General features: G+C 47.2%; 1 protein-coding gene across 1 annotated transcript in view; it reads left to right on the plus strand.

The window, feature by feature from the left end:
* Positions 1 to 24,636, plus strand: part of DNAH7 (dynein axonemal heavy chain 7) — a 499,785-nt gene that overhangs the window by 426,903 nt on the left and 48,246 nt on the right. The window contains exon 56 of the mRNA XM_066577151.1: positions 21,199 to 21,399. Within this exon, the coding sequence (XP_066433248.1) occupies positions 21,199 to 21,399 (201 nt within the window). The remainder of the gene's footprint in view (positions 1 to 21,198; positions 21,400 to 24,636) is intronic.

Here is a 24,636-nt window from a genome sequence, read left to right on the forward strand (position 1 = left end):
ACTGAGGAGAATCTACCTCACATTTATGTGTATATACTAACTAGAATCTAGTCATATACTGAGAAGAATGTACCTCACCTCTGTGTGTATATACTGAGAAGAATCTACCTCCCCTCTGAGTATATACTGAGGAGAATCCATCTCACCTCTGTGTGTATATACTGAGGAGAATCTACTTCACCTCTCTGTGTATATACTGAGGAGAATCTACCTCACCTCTGTGTGTATATACTGAGGAGAATTTACCCCACCTCTGTGTATATACAGAGGAGAATTTACCCCACCTTCCTGTGTGTATACTAAAGAGAATCTACCTCATCTCTGTGTGTATATACTGAGGAGAATCTACTTCACCTCTATGCGTATATACTGAGAAGAATCTACCTCCCCTCTCTGTGGATATACTGAGGAGAATCTACCCCTACATGCCCCACCTGCCCCCTCCAGCGACGCCCCTGGTCCACATAATACTGCGATAAAGTACACTAATCACATCATGCAATATCTAAATATTGTACCACATCTATATTGGAGACAAATTGCAGTTAAATTGAGGGACCCAATAAGGCCGCTTTCACATTGTGTTTGCAGTGCATGTGTTCTGTATCCATCGGGAAAGTTCCCAGCACATGTTAAACATATCTATATCCACATCCTAAGGGGGAATTCCGATCATAAGTCATTTTTTCAAGTTTTTAACTATCCGCTGGATGTGTCAAAAATGTTAGATCAGTGGAGGTCCAACCGCTGGGACCCCCAATGATCTTAAGAATGGGGGACCTGTGTCCCCCATATTTCACTCTTGAAGATGCAGGCTTCCATTTCTGTATTGTAGTAGGGAAAAGGAACAGCTGGTTACACATGCGCAGCAGCTGCTTCATTGAGAGGAATGCTGCGCATGTGCAACCACTGGCTCCATTTCCCCACTACAATACAGAAATGGGAGCCTGTATCCTCAACAGTGAAATAAGGGGCGCACAGATCCCTTATTCTTGGGATCACTGGGGGTCACAGCGGTCGGAACTCCACTTATTTATCCGTTTTCACACATCTACTGTATAGGTGAAAACTAGAGATGAGCGAGCGTACTTGGTTCAGGTGTTTTTGCACCCGCGCACCTCTTTTTCCGAGTAACTGACTACTCAGACGAAAAAATGCGGGGGGTTGCAGAGGGGAGTGGGGGGGGGAGAGAGAGAGAGCGCTCCCCCGTGTTCCCCACTGCTTCCCCCTGCTCCACCAAGCCGCCCCCTGGCGCCCCCCGAATCTTTTCGTCCGAATAGTCAGTTACTCGGAAAAAGCGGTGCTTGAGTGCAAAAACACCCGAACCGAGTACGCTCGCTCATCTCTAGTTAAAACCTGAAAAAATGACATCAAACCAAAATATCCCTTTAATAGCCAAAAATGTAAAGCAGCCTTAGGGGCCTTTAAAAAAGAAAATGAGAGAATATGAATGAGAGAGAGAGAGAATATAAGAGGGGAAGAATGAGAGAATAAAACAATGAAAGAGAAAGAATGATGAGAGAATATGAATGAGAAAGAGATTATGAATGAATGAGAGAATTTCTGGGGATTTTCTGCTGATTATTGCTGGAAGTATTTCGGCGGTGGGTTTTTTGCGCACCACTCATACACTGGAGCGGGGCTTGTGCAGTGTTTTCTGAAGACTTGCGCTTTTAAACCTAGGATTGCTCTTTTTGGGTACGGTATTTTTGTTACGCAAATTTTGACAGCAGATACGAAAAGGGGGACTTACGTGCGGAAAAGATCTGTTAGAAATCAAGGCGACTCTTGGGCTGCTCTCACACAGCCCGCTTTTTATTGCGATTTAGCGTGGCGTTTTCAAACCGCGGTACAAGGCCTCCATTGATTTCAATGGAGCTTTGCAGATCTGCGATCGAATTCAGCGTTTCTAATGCTGTGATTTTTGAGCGCTGTCTGCTCCATTTTCGCCCATTTTAGCGTTTTTTCCCTCGGTTTGTGTTTTTACTGGTACGGCTTTGTATTTTGGCTCTTCCGCTGCTCCTTTTTTCGCAGATCCAATTACGGAATTATTCCTGTCAATGGGCAAAGTCCGCTGGCTGAATTTTTAAAGCGTTTATGTGCTGATCCACTTGAAGACGTGCCATGCCATTTCTTCATGCAGATGCGCACAGAAACATTTTATTCCACACATGGATTGTGCACATTGACAGGGCTAAATCTGTGTTTACATCTGCAACAAAAACTTCGGCGCAGCAACCATAGACTTTTGCCACGATTATACAGGTAGATTCCGTGCAGAAATTTTCAAGGAGGAAACCGCAGTGTGACTATAGCCCTGGGGTATGTTCCTTAGGTGTACCACCAGGGGATGCAGGGGTTGCAATTGCGACCAGGCCCCTGCGCTGAGGGGACCTAGTGGGTGGGCATTGAGGCTCTAGTACCCTGTTGTACTGCCTCTTCCTTGGATGCAAGACATGATACTGGTGGGTATTGAGGCTCTAGTACCCTGTTGTACTGCATCTAGCTTGGATACAAGATGTGATTCGTGAGGCATGGAGCCTCCAGTACCCTGTTGTACCGCCTCTAGCTTGGATACAAGATGTGATACAGGCGGGCATGGAGGCTCTAGTACCCTGTTGTACCACCTCTAGCTTGCAAACAAGATGTGAAATGGGTGAGCATGGAGGCTCTAGTACCCTGTTGTACTGCCTCTACCTTGGATGCAAGACATGATACGGGCGAGCATGGAGGCTCTAGTACCCTGTTGTACCTCCTCTAGCTTGCAAACAAGATGTGATATGGGCAGGCATGGAGGCTCTAGTACCCTGTTGTACCACGTCTAGCTTGGATACAAGATGTGATACAGGCGGGCATGGAGGCTCTAGTACCCTGTTGTACCTCCTCTAGCTTGCAAACAAGATGTGATATGGGCAGGCATGGAGGCTCTAGTACCCTGTTGTACCACGTCTAGCTTGGATACAAGATGTGATATGGGCAGGCATGGAGGCTCTAGTACCCCAGTGTACTGCCTCTAGTTTGAATACAAGATGTAATAGGGGTGGGCATGGAGGTATACAGGTTCTGTATGGTGTAAGGCGTTAATGAAGTCTCACCTTATTTCACACATCTCTGTCCTTGAAAACATTCTCATTGATTGGTTTTGTGTGAGTCGGGTCTGATAACATCTAAGCCACATCCGAGGTGAATGGGATTTTCATATTTAATGTGTATTCGGAGTAAGCCAAGAAATGGAAAATATAGTTAAAAAGTCAACTGTATTCATTCAGAAGTATCATTATCTAGAGATTAAAGGTTTTGGGCCGGGGTATTTGTTCCCCGAAATTATTTTTGCAGTATAAAAGACATTTCTAAAGAGTCTGAATGGCTTGTATACAAATGTCTGTATATAAGCATAAAGTCTTACACCCAGAAGTACACATGTCCCAGTATACCAGTAGACGGCCGATCCAGGGATATAACCCCCCAGGCTCAGGAAAGTGAGCAACAATCGTTATAATACAAAGACGTCGGCTAACGCCAATACACAGAATACCCAGGGCCAACCAACATGGAGGTCCCTTTACATCTTGCCCCGCCGGCCTACTGTTGTAGAGTTTACCACAAGCCTCCGCAGGCTTCTCTCTTATTCTGATCTAAGTAAAATATTTCCTGGTAACCAACATTCCAATGAGGTTTGTTGTACAGGAGGCCACGGAAAAGCAGCCCGGCACCGCACTCATGAGAGCTGTCTACAAGAAAATCTTTATTGTCCACAACAACCAATCACAACGTAGCTTTCCTCTTACCTCAGCAGTATAAGAAATGGAGCTGCACTGATTGGTTGCCTTGGACAATGAAGACGAATCTTCCTTTAGGCAGCTGTCATAAGAAAGTGTAGATGCTATGGTGATGATGAGGGAGTGTGAGGCATTGCGTGCTACATGATGATTTATTTTCCACAGGACGAATTGGGGCAAAGAGGGGAATAAAACATAATTGAGCCATTTTTATGTATTTTTTAACTTTATGGTGCAGTAAAAGTGACCTGTTACCTTTATTCTGTGGGTCAGTGTGATTACAGCGATACCAAAATTACGTAGTTTTAAATAGTTTACGGTATTATTGTATCTTGTCACCACCAGGAAGCTAGGGGTTTGACAGGGCTTGCATGGAGGAACACTCCTGTCATACCCCTAGCCCTTATTGGGTGACTTCAGTAAGGTCCTTGAAGGTCCTAGCAGCAGAGTCGGTAGTGATTGGTTGGGGTTAGGGGTTAGTTTTCCAGTTAGGCTTACAGTAAGGCTTCAGCATTTACAGCTAATAATGTAAGCATAACTGGTGAACTAACCCCTAACCCTAACCATCCACGGCTGCCAAAAATCACTACCGACGCTGCACCTACCCCTGCTCTCTGTGAGTGCTCTGTCCAGGCAGTTTTTTTGCTGCCGCTGTGGCGGCTGTGACCTGCGTCTCAACCGTCAATTGCCCCACTCACTGTCTGTTGCTGTCCTTGCCCAGTCCACCTCCTAGGGTGTCAGGATGGCAGTTGGAGGATTACACTGGCCAGCTCTGGTACACTTGATGGTGTCCTCTGGCGCCTCTGCCGCCGCTTGCAGCCTCCACGCTGTATTTCCTCCGCCAGCTGTGGAGCCTGTGTTTCTGCTGCCGCACCCAGCCTCCACACGGTATTGCTGAATGGCAGTCCCTCTTGTCCTCCGGCGGCTCTGCCTGTGCCACCAGTCCCTGCCTCCCCGCTGTCCTCCTGCCCTGTATGCATTTAGTAACACCCCCCAGCCAATCAGAAGCTGGGGGTGTTACTAAATAATTTGACAGCTGCTACCTTGTCACCACCCCTAACTTTCGGTGGTGACAAGGTACAATAATATAGTTTTTTACTTTCTGTCGCCATCTTTTGTCCCCCCTAATGTTTATATGTTTCATTCGATAGGGCTTTGTAAGGGCTCGTGTTTTGTGGGGTGATCTGTAGTTGTACTAGTACCATTTTAGGAACATACAGCTTTTTGAAAGCTTGTATTCATTTTTTTCGTGGATATGAAATGATCAAAAAAGCACGATCCAGCCATTGCATCTTTTTTTTCTGACGCAGTTAATCATGCAGGATTAATAATGTGTTTTCTGTTGTTTTTTTTAAATGGACGTTTACAGATGCAACAATAACAATTTTTAGCTTTCTTTTTTATTTTTTTAAATGTGACAACTGGGAAAAGTTTTTTTTTTTGTTTTTTTTAATATTTATTTTATCTCTATTTTATTTTACTTTTTCTATTTGTCATCACAGGGGACTTAAACCTGTGAATGTTAGATTGATTTAGTGGTATAATGCAATACACCAATTGAGTCGTCATTACAGAAAGTGACGGCACTATATAAATTTCACATTGAATTACCGGAATACCCCTTGGAGTCCTTCGTAAAATGCCTTTTTCCTATTTTTATCATGGAAAAATAAAAAAAACAGCCATCTATGGTGTCGCCACGTCTGCAGTCATCTGACCTGTTAAAGTACTTATCCTGCGTGGTGAGCGCCGTTAGGGAAGATAATACACAACACCGTATTTGTGCTAATAATCAGTTTTTGGTCATCGCATCTCCAGGAACAAAAATCCCTTCAAGACCAAAGATTTGTTTTATTTCCGTTCTTTTGTCCTTGACCAGAGGGGGCACTGTTTTACTTTCTGTCAGCATCGCTTTAAAAATGAAAAAAAAAAAAAAATTCTCTGCTGATCGGAAGGGAGTCTGTGCGCAGGAAATCCAGGAGCTGTAAAAGTATGATGTCATAGAATTTATGATTAGTTTAGGGTTATTCTGCGTATTCTTATAAGGTTAATAAGTCAAGTCCTCTGTATACCCCCATTCTGGATCGGAACTCTTGAGAGACAAGCCTATCTTAGTATTTGACAACCTACCTTGGACTTCAGGTGTAGATATAAGTCCCAGGCAGACAGCGACTGTCTATGTGCCGGGGAGGGAGACGCCTCTCGCTAGATGTCTACGCACCCTTTATGCCGCCTGCATGGGGTTTATATCTACTATATCAGATCCTATCTTGGCGTGCGTCTGCTCTCGCCTCACTGTGTTCGGTGATCTTTGCTGAGGGCTGCTGACTTCCGGTGTGTCGGTCTGCCCTTGCTGTGGGTAGACCGTCACACCAGGAGTTCTTCTGTTCATCCCGCGCTGCCCTTTGTTTTAGTTGTACAACATTTATAAAACTCTTCTTTTGTTTCTGTTTTACTGCTTTTTGTTTTACTACTTTTAAAAAGCAACAAACCTTTTTCTACATCACAAATAGTTTCCCTCCACATTCAGTTTTCACTTCTTGTTGGAAAAATTATCAATAATTTATTAAAACATCATGTTGCTTTCCATCTCCATATTCCAACACCCAGAAGTTTTTTTGTATTTTTTACCAACGGGACTGTGCGAGGTCGGTCTTATGAGATGAGCTGTAGTTTTTATCAGTAGTATTTTGGGGTACATTTATATTTTTGTGCGATTTTTTTTAATTTTTTTTTTTATTCAATTTTTGAGGGGGCTAAGAAAATGAAAAAATACAATTGTTGCATTATGTACTTGTTTTACAGTGTTCACTGTGCAGGAGAAATAGTGAAATATTTTAACAGTTTGTACTTTTGCAAACAAGAAATACTAAACCTTAGTTAATATATTTCTTTTTTATTATTTTTACAAATTTTGGCTTGAACTTGTCATCACTTGATCGCATGTACTATATACTGCAATATTCAGTACTCGGTCATGTTGCCTATTAATCCCTCCCACAGGCAGGGTATAATAAGCTTGTATGTGTGGCAGCCCTGGGAGCCATTACCATTGCAATGGTGCAACCATGGACAACTTAAGTCCAATCACATGAGGACAGATAATTTCTTAGAAGATAAATTGCATCTAGACAGGAGGAACATGGCCAAAGATTGGCATAGTGCAATGCAACTGTGTGAACCAATGACCACAACACGTGTGTCCTTACATAAAAACATAGTGGGGAAGGCTGAAAAAAGACTTGTATGTCCATCCAGGTCAGACAATGTTGATCCAGAGGATGAAATAAACCCCATTGAGGCAGAAGCTAATTTTCCTCATTTTAAGCTGAAAACAAAATTCCTTCCCAACTTCAATCTGGCAATCAGAATAATCCCCGGATCACCGACTCTTATATCGTATCACCGTCACCGCATGCTCAGGAGAGAGTTCCATAGTCTCACTGCTTTTACAGTAAAGAACACCTTCCATGTCATGTAGAAACCTTCTTTCCTCTAGACAGAGAGAGCGCCACCTTGTTACAGTCCTGATTATAACAGATAATAGGAGAGATCTCTGTACTGACTCCTAATATATCTATACATAGTTATTAGAGCGCCCCCTTGTTACAGTACTGGGTATCATAGATGATGGGAGAGATCTCTGTACTGACCCCTGATATATCTATACATAGTTCTTAGAGCGCCCCATTGTTACAGTACTGGGTATCATAGATGATGGGAGAGATCTCTGTACTGACCCCTAATATATCTATACATAATTCTTAGAGCGCCCCATTGTTACAGTACTGGGTATCATAGATGATGGGAGAGATCTCTGTACTGACCTCTGATATATCTATACATAGTTAGTAGAGCACCGCCTTGTTAAAGTTCTGGGTATAATAGATGATGGGACAGATCTCTGTACTGACCCGGATATATCTATACATAGTTATTAGAGCGCCCCCTTGTTACAGTCCTGGGTATAAATAGATGATGGGACAGATCTCTGCACTGACCCCTGATATATCTATACATAGTTATTGGAGGGCCCCTTGTTACACTCCTGGGTATAATAAATGATAGGAGAGATCTCTGTACTGACCCCTGATATATCTATACATAGTTATTAGGGCGCCCCCTTGTTACAGTCCTGGGTATCATAGATGATGGGAGAGATCTCTGTACTGACCTCTGATATATCTATACATAGTTAGTAGAGCACCGCCTTGTTAAAGTTCTGGGTATAATAGATGATGGGACAGATCTCTGTACTGACCCGGATATATCTATACATAGTTATTAGAGCGCCCCCTTGTTACAGTCCTGGGTATAAATAGATGATGGGACAGATCTCTGCACTGACCCCTGATATATCTATACATAGTTATTGGAGGGCCCCTTGTTACACTCCTGGGTATAATAAATGATAGGAGAGATCTCTGTACTGACCCCTGATATATCTATACATAGTTAGTAGAGCGCCCCCTTGTTACAGTTCTGGGTATAATAGATGATGGCACAGATCTCTGTACTGTCCCCTGATATTTCTTCGTATAGTTATTAGAGCCCCCCATTGTTACAGTCCTGGGTACAATAGATGATAGGAGAGATCTCTGTACTGACCTGTCATATATCTATACATAGTTATTAGAGTACCTTCTTGTTACAGTCCTGATTGTAACAGATAATAGGAGAGATCTCTGTACTTACTCCTGATATATGTATACATAGTTAGTAGAGCACCACCTTGTTACAGTACTGCATATAAATAGATGATGGGAAGGGATCTCTGTACTGACCCCTGATATATTTATACATAGTTATTAGAGCGCCCCCTTGTTAGAGTCCTGGGTATAAAAGATGATGAGAGAGATCTCTGTACTGACCCCTGATATATCTATACATAGTTATTAGAGGGCCCCTTGTTACAGTCCTGGGTATAATAGATGATAGGAGAGATCTCTGTACTGACTTGTCATATATCTGTACATAGTTATTAGAGGGTATCTTGTTACACTCCTGGGTATAATAGATGATGAGAGAGATCTATGTACTGACCTCTGATATATCTGTACATAGTTATTAGAGCGCCACCTTGTCACAGTTCTGGGTATAATAGATGATGGGAGAGATCTCTGTACTGACCTGTCCTATATCTATTTTCAACGCTCTCTCTATTATTTAGCTGAAGACTGATTTATTAGACAATTTCCCCACTAGTGCAGTTAGATGAACAGATTTATGTTTGCTTTAACTGAATGTGTATTTGTGAAGCAGAGACTAGTGACTACATGCTGATCCTGGCTTTGGTTTCACCGGGTAACTGTAACTCACTGGCTAGAAATAACTCGCTGAACACTCCTCCTCTCTGGCCACGGAACTGCAACCTTCTCTTTACGCTCTCCTGGCTGAGTCTGCTAACTGCCCTGCGTCACTTCCTTTTATCATCTCTCTCTCTACCCGCCCATTTGCATATGGACTTGTATGTTTGTTTCCCGCCCTTGGGGTTCTTCACTAGGGGGATTAAACCTGACTGTCAGCCAATGGGAGTCCAGCTGACGTCAGTGATGAGCTCTAGCTTAGAGCAGAACGGGAGACACAGGGTCTCACCCACAGACGACACCTTCTGTGTCCAGGAACGGCATACAGACAGGTGAGACAGGACAAGTGTGCTGCTAGTGTTTTGTAACATAGTAACATAGTTTGTAAGGCCCAAGGAAGACAATGTCCATCTAGCCCAGCCTGTCTATCCTCCTGTGTTGTTGATCCAGAGGATCAACACAGCCCCCTTGTTACAGACCTGTGTAAAAAAGGTGATGAAAGAGATCTCTGCACTGCCCCTTAATATATCTGTACATAGTTATTAGAGCACCCCCTTGTTACAGTCCTGGGTATAATAGATGATGGGAGAGATCTCTGCACTGACCCCAGATATATCTGTGCATAGTTATTAGAGCGCCCCTTGTTACAGTCCTGGGTATAATAGATGATGGGAGAGGTCTCTGTAACTCTATTTTATTAGAAAAATGAAAAACATAACAAAACAAGCCTTTTGGACTAAGCCAAGAAAACAACAGAAATGTCCAAAACAACAGAAACAGGTTTGCTTCAAACTGTATCCATCAGACTTCCAGTATGCGCCCACTTCAGACTTCCTTGTAAGCCAGATCTTTTCCGGTTAGAGACGTTTTGTTCGGACTCCAGGTGTTCCTCAGGTATTTACCATTAGTCCGGAAACAGAATAGAAAAGGATACAATTACTAACAAGGTCATATTTCACCAAGACCGATGCTGCACAAAGATGTTTTACAGAAATTGTAGCAGAAGCCACGGCAGAAGCTGCACTGACCCATCTCTCTTACACCGTGAATATATACATCATTTGTGATCATTATACTCCCCATAATACCATAATACACTTTGCCGTACACAGTATATATAGATTTTTTAAATTTATTTATTTTTTCCCCTCTTCTTCTCCCCCCCCCGCTCTCTCCCCCATGTAGCCTAAATATAAAACCTAAAAACAAAACCATATCTCAATAACCCAAATACCCGCATACAGACATAATGCACAGAAATATAAACCTTTTTTTCCCCCTCTTGATTTATTTTATTTTATTTTTATTTATATACACATTTTTTTTGTCTTTCTTCTTAGTTGATACTAATACCACACGTTATACCCTACATACCATACACCTTATACCATTAAGAAGCTCAAGTTCAGTGCTCACAAGCCCTCTTTTCTTCCTCTATTTACTAAAACAAAAAGCTATCAAATGAATAGAATAAAATTAGCCAGTCACCGGGAAAGGAGACCCCAGGCTAGGGCGCTGCAAAAGAAAGACCTGTTGAACTCCAAAGAACGCACCTTCACCAGGTCACCGAGGGTGTCCCTACACACCACATCCACAGGGAGGATTTTTTGACGCGTCAAAACTAAACACCGCGCATGCCACGTGTAGTACCTAACCACTAGACTAACTAGATATAATGTGCACCTGTCCCGTCCACCCAGATCTCTGAATGCCCCATAGGCCCACTCAGGATAGGAGAGGACAGCCAGCCTAGGCCAACCGATGGAAGCCCCTACCCTTCTGTAGACCTCTGTATTAAAGGGACACTGAAGTAAGAAATGCTCCATAGTTTCCACTACAGAGCCACACTCCTCCCGGGGACAGTCCCTCTCTTCCACCTTTCTGTACTTCAAGTTATCCCTCACATACAACTTACCATGGAAGGAGCGCCAGGCCAAATCCCAAAACTTCAATGGGACCCTTACTGAATTTAACAAAACTAACCCTACCTCTAGGTCCTCACCTGGGCAGTCCCTGAGGGCCAGTGGATTTTGGAAGCGGGTGACCAGAACCCTATTGTCAAGGAACCTCCTTGACAGAGTCCTAATCTCCTCAGCCCCCAAGCCCCAGCGACGGATGACCTTCAGAACCGGCGCAACATAAGCCGGGAGATATCCATGGATTGAACGAAAATCTTTCACACGCCCTCCTGTCTCCCATTCCTGGAAGAAAGGCTGAAACCATGCCTTAGAGGAGACTACCCACAAAGGAGCCCTTCCTGTATTCCAGAAGTTTGCTATATTGGTTTTAAGAAAGGTATTCACTAGGAATACCACGGGGTTGACCATACACAACCCCCATAGTCTCCTTGTGCGGTATGTGACCTCCCTCTTCACTAGGTTCAGTCGGTTCCCCCACAACAGCTGGAAGAACAGACTATAGACCCGTGTCCAGAGAGGCTCCGGCAAGATACATACACTGCCCAAATAGATTAACAACGGGAGCAGGAAAGTCTTGATAAGGCTAACCCTTTCTCTCAGGGACAAAGACCATCCCTTCCACTGGTTAACCTTCTGACTGGCATCTTTCAGTTTACCGTCCCAATTTCTCTCTGGGTAATCACCCTGGCCAAATTGGAGGCCTAAAACTTTTGCAAATTCTTGAGGCTCCGTGAGAGTGTCCGGGAGACTGAAATCAGGATCTCCTCCCCCCAGCCAGAGACTTTCACACTTGTCCCAATTGACTCGGGATCCGGAAGCCTCCGAATACCTAACCACCTCCGACATCACTCATCCAGCCTCCTCCTTGGACGAGACAAAGACAATGACATCGTCAGCGTAGGCCACCGCCCTAAGTACAGACTCCAGCCCCTCCAGGCCCATCCCGACCCCCGCCAATGGTCCGCCACTCAACCGCCTTAAAAAGGGGTCAATTGCGAACACATATAGCAATGGGCTCAAAGGACAACCCTGGCGGACACCGGACCCCACCCCAAAGGGGCGCCCGACCCAACCGTTCACCAGCGGGAAACTCTCAGCCCCTGCATACAAAACTTTAAGCCAATCAATAAACCCTATTGGTAAACCGTATCTCAGAAGGACTGACCAGAGGTACTCATGGTCAACCCTATCAAAGGCCTTGGCCTGATCCAAGGACAGAAAGAACCCTTTCCAATTACCGGCCCTACCCTGTTCCACAGCCTCCTGGACACCCAGTACAGCACTGAAAGTACTTCGGCCAGGAACAGAGCAGTGCTGGTCCCCCGAAAGTAGTTTGGGTGCAAAATGCACCAGCCTGTTAAAAATGATCTTTGCAAGAACCTTCCGGTCCGTATTGAGAAGCGCTATGGGACGCCAATTCTCAATCCGGGATGGATCTTTACCCTTTGACAAAATGATCAGGGCCGACCTCCTCATTGACTCTGGCAGAATGCCCGAGGATAGACATTCATTAAATATCTCAGTCAACAGGGGAGCCAACAGCTCCTTAAAGGTCTTATAAAACTCGGATGTTAAGCCATCCGGACCTGGCGTTTTCTTGAGCGCAAGCCCATCAAAGGCCAGTCTCACTTCCTCTTCCCTGATCGGTTCCGTCAAGCGACGACGCCACCCCCTGCTCAGGGATGGTATCAGCCAGGAAAGCCGACATCTTGACTCGATCTAGATCCTTCCTTGCCAAAAGGTGTGAGTAGAAAGATCTGACGACCTCCAGGATCCCTGAACTGGACCTTTTCAGAGATCCTGTACTATCAACCAGACCCGCTACCAACCTACTATTCACTGACAACTTACAGTTTCTGTAGGGGTCGGGCGAGCGGAATTTCTCGAAATCCCTCTCAAAAACTAAAGATGTGTGCCTATCATACCGACATCCCTTCAGCAAGGCTTTCACCCTGGAGGCCTCCTCACGGCTGCCCCCAGTCGAGACAATTTGCTCGAGTTTCCTCCTCAAAGCTTGATATAAACGGTACTGGGTCAAACTTCTGAGGTTTGAGAGCTCACGGAAATATTTTGCAACCCGTTTCTTGAAGATCTCCCACCACTCTGACTTACTGTTACAAAGGCCCATCAGTGGAAGCTGGCTCTGCAGAAAATCCTGGAAGGACTGTCTTATTTCCACCTCCTCCAGGAGTGCCGAATTTAACTTCCATAAACCTCTTCCCATCCGAGGGGTTTCTGAAACATTCAGAGAAAACATAATTAAACAGTGATCGGAGAATTCCACCTCCACCACCAGAATTGGTGAGGAGACAGGTTTTATTTAAAGGAGGAGGCTATCTATTCTAGATCTACAACTACCTCGATAAAAAGTGAACCCCGTGTCGCCTGTGGTGTGCCGAACGTGGACATCCACCAGGCGAGCCTCACTCACTATATTATTCAAAGCAATGCTGTCATAAGCCAACTTGTCTCTGGCACCTCCCCTATCACAGAGCCTCGAGACATTATTGAAGTCTCCGCCAAACATCACCAGTCGACTCGTAAAAAGAAAGGGCTTGATCCTTATGAAGAGGTCCTTTCTCTCGTTCTTGCTCTGAGGACCATAAATATTTATGAGCCGAAGCTCTTGACCTCTCATAAGGACGTCCAAGACCAAGCACCTCCCCATTTCCACCTCGATTACCCGTCTGCATTCAACCGCTGCGGTTTTAAAAAGAACTGCCACCCCGCTATATGGTTCGGCCGCAAGAGACCAATAGGAGGGCCCATGAGTCCACTCCCTCTTTGCTTTATGGATGCTGGCCAGGTCTGTTAGCCTGGTCTCTTGCAAAAACAAAATATCAGCTTCATTGCGGCTGAAAAAATAAAAAATCATAAAGCGAGCCATATCAGACTTAATGCTAGCGCCATTAATGGTCGCCAACGTAAATGGGGTGAGTGCCACCATCAAGGGTGATCGAGTTGGACAGCTCTCTTCTTTACATTACCGGATTCCCCACCAGAATCCCTACCACCCCTTTTTAAACACTCCGACATATCCATTTTTACAATATTTATATTTTTTACATGATTGTTTATTTCTTTTTGCGAACCCCTCTCCAGATTCGGAAAGGAGCCCTCACCTTTGTCCTGTGGCACTGAGTCTCCCCTAACCCCCGGAGGAACTTGTGGCCCCCCAGGGGGGAGGGGAGCGACGTCCCCCACCTGCACTACTCTATTCCTTGGCTCCCCCTCCTCCTCCTCTAATGAGGAGGATTCAGGGTCGCCTCCTTCCAGAGTCTGAAAGCGGTTTGTTAAGATGACCAGAGGGGAGCCGGTTTAGCCCTCCTTTAGCATCTGACCTGGAGGAGGAGAAGATTTCTTTTTCCCCTTCTTTTTATTCTGTTTACCCTTTTTACGTTTTTCCTTTTGCCATTCCCTACTCTCCTCATCCAAACTGTCTTCTGGATGGGAACTTGATAGGGAACTGGACCTTTCCTCCTCCTCTCTCGCCAGTCTCCTGACCTCTTCCTCCAAATCGCTGCCCCTTATGTCCTCAGAGGTGGTCACTGGCCCTTGGGAAACAGGGACCAGGGTCATCCTACTGGATTCTCCCCCTTCCCCTGCCTCCTTTTGGGACATCTGCTGTCTGGTCTTACTCACTCTTCCACCTTTTTCCATCACCGGACCTCCAGACCCCCTACTTCCGCCCTCCCCCTCTCCAGCTGAGGCCCCGCTGCCCCGGGGTACCCCAGTCGGATCAGGAGCAACATCAGCACGGGCACGCTGAGGACAGCGACTGAAGGGGTGTCCTAGGACACCACACAGGTTGCAGCGAATGTCTGTACACGAGGCGGCATGGTGACCCTCTCCCCCACATAATGTACACATCACTTTGGTACATGCCGCACTGAAATGTGTGGGGTCACCACACTTGTGACAGACCTTCGGCTGCCCCTGGTAAAAGGCCAGGATCCTATCTCTTCCCAAGAAAGCAGAGGAGGGAATGTGGGTAACAGAGTTTCCGGACCGCCTCAATTTCACCAGGAAAGTCCAGGCTCCAGACCAGATGTCGTACTCGTCACGGTTCTTTGTGGGGTTGCCCTGCACTTCCCCGTAACGAGATATCCAGGTCATGATGTCAATGAACGACAGTGACTCATTACGGGTTAAAATGGTCACTGACTTCACCGTGTCCTGGCGGGAAACGGGAATCACCTCGAAATCCCGCCAGTCGGGCCTAGTCTGAACCAGCTCATAATTCGACCAGAAAGGTTCAAGACCTTCTGACCGAACAAAGCTGATATCAAACTCTGAGGTGCCAAACAGATGGATCAGGGCAAAGATGTCATATGCCCTGAAGCCCATATTCAGCAGGAGCTCAACCACCTTCCCCCGTTTTGGGCATGTATCTCTGCTACCTATATGCCGAAGGCTGACTACATTCCTTCTGGCCCCCGATGGCCCGCTTGTTGGGAGCAACCAATTCCCTCTATTCTCTCGGAAGGCCTCAAGTCCATGCCGCTGGGTCCAGAAGTCGAGGTTAACCTGCTCACCCTCTATATTGGCCGTCTTTTCTCCCCGCCTCAGGGCCTCCAAGAGACGCCGCCGTAAATTTCCCTGTCCAGCCCCACGGGAAAAAGGCCTCTCTGCCCTCCCCCCCCCCCGGTAACCGCTCCAGCATAACTTTTGGGGCCAGGCACCACCCGGAGGGGAGATGGGTCAGACACCCTACCGCACCCCCCACTACGGCAACATTAGACCTGGCCTGTTCCTGGGCACCAGTCCTATTATCTGTAGATAATGCAGCATCTCCACCAAAACCATCTGAAGACGCAGCACCACTAACCATAGCACCAGATGGGTGGGCAATCATCCCCACAGCATCCCTTTCTGGACAAGCCGCCCTCCCATCCCTTGACTCCTGCTGTTGTACGTCGGCAGAGGAGGTGACCAGTTTTTGAGCCTCTCTCCACAATCTAGGACCAACTACACCCTGCATGGACCCCCCGGTCACCCTTATAATGGCCGGGCTAGTCTGCACAGCCGGACACCCTCCTGACTTTCCTAATCCAGAAGAAACACTCTTTATATCACTCACACTCTTTACATCACTCACGGTTTCCCTTCCCACTGCATCTGCCACTACTATCCCAGACATCCTCTTCTCCCCTCCTGTGACTTCGGATCCACTACCATCCTCAGTGCTCCTACCAGCATTCCTACTACCACCCTCCTCCTCTGCAACCACAGTAGATATGCTATACCCATCCTTATGTAGCCCCTTCCGCTGGACCTCCTTCGCACTTTCACGTCCCACCACCTGCATCCCTGTTGACACTAGTACCCCTGAAACAGGAGAAGCCTTCTTCACTCCAACTGCTATTTGACCTTCATGACCTGATGTCACCGATTTTGCCACTATAGCGTCCCGTGCTGCCGAAGCAGCTGCGATCCCGCGCCCAGACTCTGACACCGCCGCTGATGTCTGCCTGCTCCGGGCATCAGGATTCACCTCTGACAAGGTGATAGACCCCGCCCCCCGGAGCACGCAGGCATCCGGGGAGGGGGTGCAGGCTATCTCGGAAGACGGCACACCACCCGCGAGCGTGCAGTCCATGGGAGTCTCAACACCCACCGCAGGTGCCTGACTAAAAACGGATGCCATACCTTTCCCTCCCTGCTCAGCATCCAACACCATTACTGGTACTGGGGTCGGCTGAGCAGGGGGGGGGTCTTTCCCATCCTCCCCCTGGGTGTCGCTGGGAAAGATTCTCTCCCTCTGATCCATTCCCGGGACCACCACAGATGCCGAGTTTGTTTGACCAGAGGGGCTAGGAAATGGTACAAAACGGGTGCATACGACCTGTAACTGCTTCTTCTTCTTGTTTTTCTTCTGCTTGCCTTTTCCTGATCTTTCTTTGCCCTCCTCAGGTAGGTCGTCCCCAAAAGAAAGATTAGACATATTAGTAGGTGATTCCATTCTTTTAATTTCTGCCATTAAATAACCACCTTCTCCCTCCCTTTCCTCCTCATCTGAGGAGTAAGAAGCACTCAGCCTTGGGCTGGGCTGCCTTGGGGGGATGGGCTGGGAAATCTCCACAGGTGATAGATCTGGAGACGCCCTGCAGGACATCACACCTGGAGACGCCATTACACCTGCCTCATCCTCCTCACTGTCAGACACAGAGGTTACTGCTAACTCCTTCCCAGAGAGGTTCCTCATGCTGTCGAACCTCTCTTGGTTGCTCAGTCTTTCTTTAAATCCACCAGCATTCTGTAAAATGTATTCTTTTCTAGTGGAATAAAGCTTAATGGCCTCTCTCACCTTCCCCATCTCTTCTGATATAGTGACACGGTCCTCTCTCCTTGTAGCAGTCTCTGCCCGAGCCTTCAAAGATTTCAGCTCCATCTGCAGCTTTTTAAGCTTCTGACCGCATGCCTCAAATTCATTTGTACATAGATGAATTCTGGTACTATACTTGTTGGTGGTCTCCCCGGGACGGCGCTCACCCCACCCCTTGTACTGGATAAGGGAATCGCCACCATCCCGTCCTTGGGAAGACTCACCTTTCTTTCCAGGTTGACCTGCGCTCTCCATGGAGTCTTGCTGCATCAGCCTCTGGGATCTTCTAAGTCTCTCCCCTCCTGAGACCAGTAACACACCGTCATTCCCCGCTGGTCTCACCCGGGGAACGGTGGAGGATGTGCTAGATTGCACACTCATGGAGGCCCTCTCACCTCTCCAGGGAGAGGGAGAGGGAAAGGGCTCCAGACACGTCTGCTCAGTAGCTCAGCTCTGCTCAGAATGCAAGGCTCCACCTACTCCCAACCTACTCCAGCCCCCTTGTTGCAGTCCTGGGTAGAATAGATGATGGGAGAGATCTCTGTACTGACCCATGATATATCTATACATAATTATTAGAGCGCCCCCTTGTTACAGTCCTTGGTATAATAGATGATGGGAGAGATCTCTGTACTGACCCCTGATATATCTATACACAGTTATTAGAGTGCCCCCTTGTTACAGTCCTCGGTATAATAAATGATGCGAGAGATCTCTGTATTCTAGTAACGGTGACCCCTCCAGTACTACTCCCTGTGGTACCCCACTAGTAATATTGACTCCTCCAATACTGCCCCCTTTGGTACCCAACTAGTAACCATGACCTAATCAGAGTATGTACCGTTTATAACCTCCTCTGCTTTCTATCACTGACCAGTTATTTATCCACTTACACACATTCTCCCTCAGACCAAGCCTTCTCATTTTATATACCAACCTTTTATGCGGCACAGTGTCACACACTTTGGAAGAGTCCAGATAAACAAGATCCTGTGACTCTCCATGGTCCGGTCTAGAACTTATCTATGTACGTAGAAGATGATCAGGTTGGTTTGACAGGAGCGATCTCTCATAAACCCATGCCGATATGGAGATAGGCCTTATGCACATGGCATGCACTGATTCCGCATGGCGAATCCCGCACAGAATCTGGCCGTGACCGCGGCCGGTAATGCCTGCGTACTTGCATTTTTCCTGTAATGAAAACAAAGGCTTGGTCCGGTGTCGCCAGTAGAGTCAAGTGTGACTGTCCCCAGCAAGAGAAACCATGTGATCTTGTAGATATGATAACTTTTAATGGCTAACAAAAATACATGATGTTATAGCAAGCTTGCGAGCCTCTCAGGTTCTTCTTCAGGCTAAAATGGAATAGATCCGAAGAGGCAGGAATATTTATACACACTTATGACATACATACTTATAACAAGGCACAGATATGGCTGTGATTGGTTTGCATTTATAAGGAATACTGCAACAGGGACATAAACATTGTTAACTAGGCACTAATAAGGGAGTGAAGGTTTTATGGTCCCTGAATTACTGTTTGGGGTCGTCAGGCCAGCAGTCTTATCTGTGCTATAAATGTCTTATACCTGCCATTCACCCATAGAACCTCGGCAATAGTTTAATCCTCCACTGAAGGTGTCAAAAGTTGTTATAAATTTATATTCCCAAGTTCTTCTTCATTTGTCTGTGCCTTGTCATACATGTGTATAAGTATTCATGCCTCTTCGGATCTATTCCATTTAAGCCTGAAGAAGAACCCGAGCGGCTCGCAAGCTTACTGTAACATCGTGTATTTTTGTTAGCCATTAACCCCTTCCCGCTCCATGGCGTAAGTTAAGTCCTGGGAGCTGGGTACTTCCCGCAACAGGGCGTAAACCTACGTCCTGGGGATAGCGCAAGATCACATATGATCCCGCGCTATCCCACAGTGGGAGCCGGCTGTCAGTCACAGCTGGCGTCCCGCTGCAACAGCGGGGGGGGGGGGGGGGGGCGGCATCAGCCCCCCCCTGCTGTTAACCCCTTCCCTGCCGCAATCTAAGCGCGCTCCCTCTGTGTCTTCGGCTGGCTCTCACGATGTTATCGCCAGAGCCCGGCCTTTCGCCATGGCAACAGTCATGTAGTGCCAATGCCTGGGATCGCTGTATAAGCGATAAGGCATGGCGAGGCTACTGCCCTGCCATGCCTTATCACAGCTATCATCAGGGCTGTGGTGAAAGTCCCCCAGAGGGAGACAAATGTTGTAAAAAAAAAAAGATTAAAAAAATGAATTAAAAAAAAATGTTAAAAAAAGTTTAGCATAAAAAAAAAAATGAAAACCCTACATATTTGGTATTGTAGTGTCCGGAACGACGCATAAAATAAGATGCACATGCATTTGACTGTGCACGGAAAAAAGCGTAAAAACAAATGCTAAAAAACTGAGCCAAAATGCTAGTTTTTAGCATTTTGCCTCACTAAAAACACAATAAAAGTGATCAAAAAAGCCATATGTACCCCAAAATGGTACCAATGAAAACTACAGCTCGTCTCGCAAAAGATAAGCCCTCATAGAGCTCCGTACATCAAAAAATAAAAAAGTTACAGGACTTTGAATGCAGCGATTTAGAGAAAAAAAAGGATTTCCAATTTTATTGCAGAAAAGTGGAAAAACCTAAAACAAATGTAAGAATTTTGGTATCGTTGTAACCGTACCGGCCCGCAGAAAAAGGATTGTCTTATTTATGCTGCATGATTAACACTGTAAAAAAAAAAATCTATGGCAGAATTGATGCGTTTTCTCTCCCTGCTATCATAAAAAAAAAAAAAAAAGTTTTACAATATAGTCAATGTACCCAAAAATGACGCCGATAAAAACTACAGTTTGCCACGCAAAAAACAAGCCCTCATACGGCCGCGACAGCGGAAAAATAATAAAGTTATGGCTTTTTATAAATGGAGAAGAAAAGCCGCCAAAAATCGTTGCGTCCTTAAGCCCAAAATATGCCATGTCCTTAAGGGGTTAAAAGGTATCGTATCTACAAGATTACCTGGTTTCTCTTGCTGGGAACAATCACATTTACATTTTTCTTCCTTGTCTGTATTGTATATGGGCCTGCCAGCGCACATGTGCAGTACAGATTTCCCCACGCCATGGCTAGGTGATGTCAATTCCGGAAAGGTCACAGGACCCGCGTCATTTTGGAAAGGATGCGGGTCGGACGGCTTCCATTGACGTCAATGGAAGCCGCCCATGCGAAAAACGCACCGCAATGGAGCATGCTGCGATTTTTCCTCCGCTCGTGGAGATCACAAGTGCTTTCCGGTCGTGTGTGGAAGAATTATTTTTACATTGCGTTCTATGAACAGACATTGCTGCTGAACCAGTGGGCAGATGCTCACCGCGGATTCTACAGCAAAAATCCGCCCGTGTGCATTCGGCCTTATACAGCTGTGTGCGTGTGTGTGAGTGTGTGTGCGTGTAGGAGCCGTCGTCTCCCCTGAGCTCCGTATGACGTGACTGTGTCGGCTACTGACAGCCAGGAGGGACGGTGTGGGTCCAGGATCTTTCAGCGTTCCCTTCTTGTATTCAATGGGACCTTGAAGGACATGGCGCGGCACTCGCATGCCGTGGGAACACATCTGATCCTATCACACTCGTGAAGATGGCACACTGGCAGTGCCGTATCGGGTCGAGATCCTCGCCCGTGTGACTGTAGCCTAACAGAGATAATCTTATTTATGTACTTCTGTGAGTGAGTGAGGGCAGTGCCAGCTAATCAGGACCTCACCGGGTGCCGTTAGTGCAGGACTGGCATTAAGTATTCAGGACATGTTGAATGTAGATTCCAGTGTGTGTTTTCGTTGACCGTGTTGTCACTTCGCAGGAGCTGAATCCAGAGACCACACATCCAGATTTTCGCCTCTGGCTTACAAGCTATCCATCACCAAATTTCCCTGTCTCTGTGCTGCAGAATGGAGTGAAGATGACAAACGAGGCCCCCAAAGGCTTGCGCTCCAACATCATGCGCTCGTACCTGATGGATCCGATCTCTGATCCCGAGTTTTTCAGTGGCTGCAAGAAGATGGTTAGTAATCTGTATGAGATTTATAGGATCCGGCCGGCAGCAGTTGTAGGTGATTTGCTATATGTGCCTGAGATGCATTACACGCCCCTCCTGTAATTACATGTCATTTACAGCCGCTAACCACTGCGTGTTTATGAAATAGAAACCCGGGGGAAAACCTAAAAGGGGTTAAAGGGGTGGTCCGCTACGCAGGGGAAATGTTTATATAAGAATGCTGCTTCCCTCTCACAAGCATGGTAACACACGGCGTACAGGGGTCAGACCGCCGGCAGAGCAGCTGGAATGTCGTTTATTACGCTGATATCTGATGTTCAATGCAACTTTCAAAGATGGCGCCACTGTCCTGGCTTCCCACAATGCCCGTTGTGCTCTCCCTGTCTGTGTGCGGGCTACCAATGGCAGCAATGGAAATGAAAAAGCAGGGTTCCCTGGCCCCGCTCAGCTCCCGTCCTAGCCCCACCCACAACACGGCCTCCTCTATTGAACTGGTCTAGTCTCTCCCTACCCAGGCCCCGCCCCCTCTAAGTCCCTCTACAGTAGGGCATGTTCTCTCGCTGTACAGTGTACTTAGAGGGGGCGGGGCCAGGAGAGACTGTCTATACACACTCATGGTTCAGAATGAGAGTTCAGTGTAAACAGCAGCCGCTCTGTAAAGTGAATGGAGAGGGGCGGGGGAGAGCAGGGAGAGAAATCTCCTGCAGCCGCCTCGCTGTGAAACAAGGATACCCCCCCATCCCCCCCCCCCCCGTGACAAGTAACACTGACAGCCCCCCCCCTCCTCCCCAGTGCAGCATGTAACGCTGACAGCCCTCCCACCAGGGCGACAAGTAACACTGACAGCCCCGTGCGGCGACTAGTTGTTGACACCCCAACCCCCATGCGGCACCCCAACCCCCAGGCGGCGACCAGTTGTTGGCACCCCAACCATTCACAATAGTCACAGCTCACCTCCTCCCCTCTCTGCACAGGTATCCAAGGAGGCGGCAGCATCAACGGTGTAGAGATTATAAAAAAAAGGGTTTTATTGCTCCATAAAATGGCGACGTTTCGACTTAATCTAAGTCTTTTTCAAGGCTTGAAAAAGACTTAGATTAAGTCGAAACGTCGCCATTTTATGGAGCAATAAAACCCTTTTTTTTATAATCTCTACACCGTTGATGCTGCCGCCTCCTTGGATACCATTGCATTTATTTGGGGTTTGGTTCATGACCCCACAGGTGGCTTGGCATATACAGACTGGAACCTCTGCACTGAAGTGCATGTGTTAGGTGTGCTGCGGGACTTTCCTATTTCCCCTCTCTGCACAGGCAGGATTACACTGAGAGGTGACACCCATATATAGATAACCCAGGATCCACTATTCCTAGGTGGGTGGGTGGCTGGGTCGGTTGGTCGCAGCGCCAGTAGATCTCCTTCCCCCGGCCAGTACATTGACAGCATCTTCTCCCCCCTTCCCCATCAGTACATTGACAGAACCCCCCCCCCCCCCCCCCCGTTCCCGGCCAGTACATTGACAGCCACCCCTCCCCACACCCTCATGTGTCAAGCTATGACTGACCTTCCCCTGCGAAAAATTACGACAGCCCCCTCTCCCCCTCCGTGCGACAAGTTATGATAGCCACCCCTCCCCTCCACCTTTGTGCAACAAGTTATGACAGACTTTTTCCTCCCCCCTTCCCCCGGGCATATTACCACTTTCTGCCGCAGTTCTCCGGCGCGGCCGATTCACCCAATCAGCTGGCTGGAATCGGCATCACGTGACTACACAGCGTGCACGCGGATTGCCTGCAGCAGCCGTGTGCACTACACAGTACAGTTAAGCAGCCGTGCACTACACACTACACTTAAGCAGCACGGGGTTAGGGTTTAGGGTTAGGTTTAGGGTTAGGTTTAGGGTTAGTGTTTAGGGTTAGGGTTGGGGTTAGGGTTAAGGTTTAGGGTTAAGGTTTAGGGTTAGTGTTTAGGGTTAGGTTTAGGGTTGGGGTTAGTTAACCCTAACCTTAAACCTAACCCTAAACCTAATCCCGTGCTGCTTAAGTGTAGTGTGTAGTGCACGGCTGCTTAACTGTACTGTGTAGTGCACACGGCTGCTGCAGGCAATCCGCGTGCACGGTGTGTAGTCACGTGGTGCCGATTCCAGCCAGCTGATTGGGTGAATCGGCCGCGCCGGAGAACTGCGGCAGAAAGTGGTAATATGCTTCCCCCGGCCAGTACATTGACAGCACACATACACCCCCTCCCCCCGGCAGTATGTTGACAGCACACACACCCCCCAGCCAGTACGTTGACAGACCCTCCCACCCCCGGCCAGTACATTGACAGCACCAACCCCCCCTCCCAGCCAATACATCAGCGTCACCCCTGCTAGCACCCCCAAACAGCCCCCCCTTCCCGGCTAGTAAATTGACAGCCCCCCCCCCCCTCACCCTCTGGCCAGTACATTGACAGCACCAACCACCACCACCTCCCGCCAGCGCTACAGTTACCCTCCGCCGCTTCAGAGTCACTGCTGGACGCTTCTGATCCTCGCCGTGGCTGTCCAGGAATCAAGCACGATACTGTGCATGCACGAACTGCAACAGGCTCATCCACGGACCGACAATCTTTTCTGCGCATGCCCGACGAGTGGAGAAGCAGGCAGCAAGCTTTTGTCAGGGGGGGGGGGGGGGCTACCCGGGGGGGGGGGCTACCCCGTAGGTAAGTATATAACTTCTGTATGACTCATATACAATGCACAATGTATATTAAAAAGTCCATTGTCATGGCCATACAGACGTGCTGACATGCACTTCTCACAACGGGACAACCCCTTTAAAGGTAACCTGTCAGATTATTTATGTGAGCAGTGACAGACATGCTAACTACAGCAGTCACTTCTACAAGAATATTGTTTAGATTTATAGAACTTCTATATATGCATTGCAGCATGGTGAGAGCGCTGGGAGGCAGGACAATGGTGTATTCATGAGCTGCAGGCCCTCCCTGGACAACCAGCAGTGATTGACAGATTTCTCCCTACTACGGTGGATAGGAAGGAAGTTGGTGATCAGCTGCAAATGAGCAGGGGGAGTCGGCATCTCATAAATACACTGGAGTCTTGGCTCACAGCACTGGCAGAAGGATGTAACAAATAAGTGGTAACTTCTACAGAAAACATTTTCATGCTCAAGAGACAAACTGTTGAAGTCAGCATGTCTGTGAGGGCAGTGTTCCAGAAGAATAGCCTCCACATCAAGC

This window comes from Eleutherodactylus coqui, chromosome 8, assembly GCF_035609145.1.
Source record: "Eleutherodactylus coqui strain aEleCoq1 chromosome 8, aEleCoq1.hap1, whole genome shotgun sequence".
Classification (NCBI taxonomy): Eukaryota; Metazoa; Chordata; class Amphibia; order Anura; family Eleutherodactylidae; genus Eleutherodactylus; species Eleutherodactylus coqui.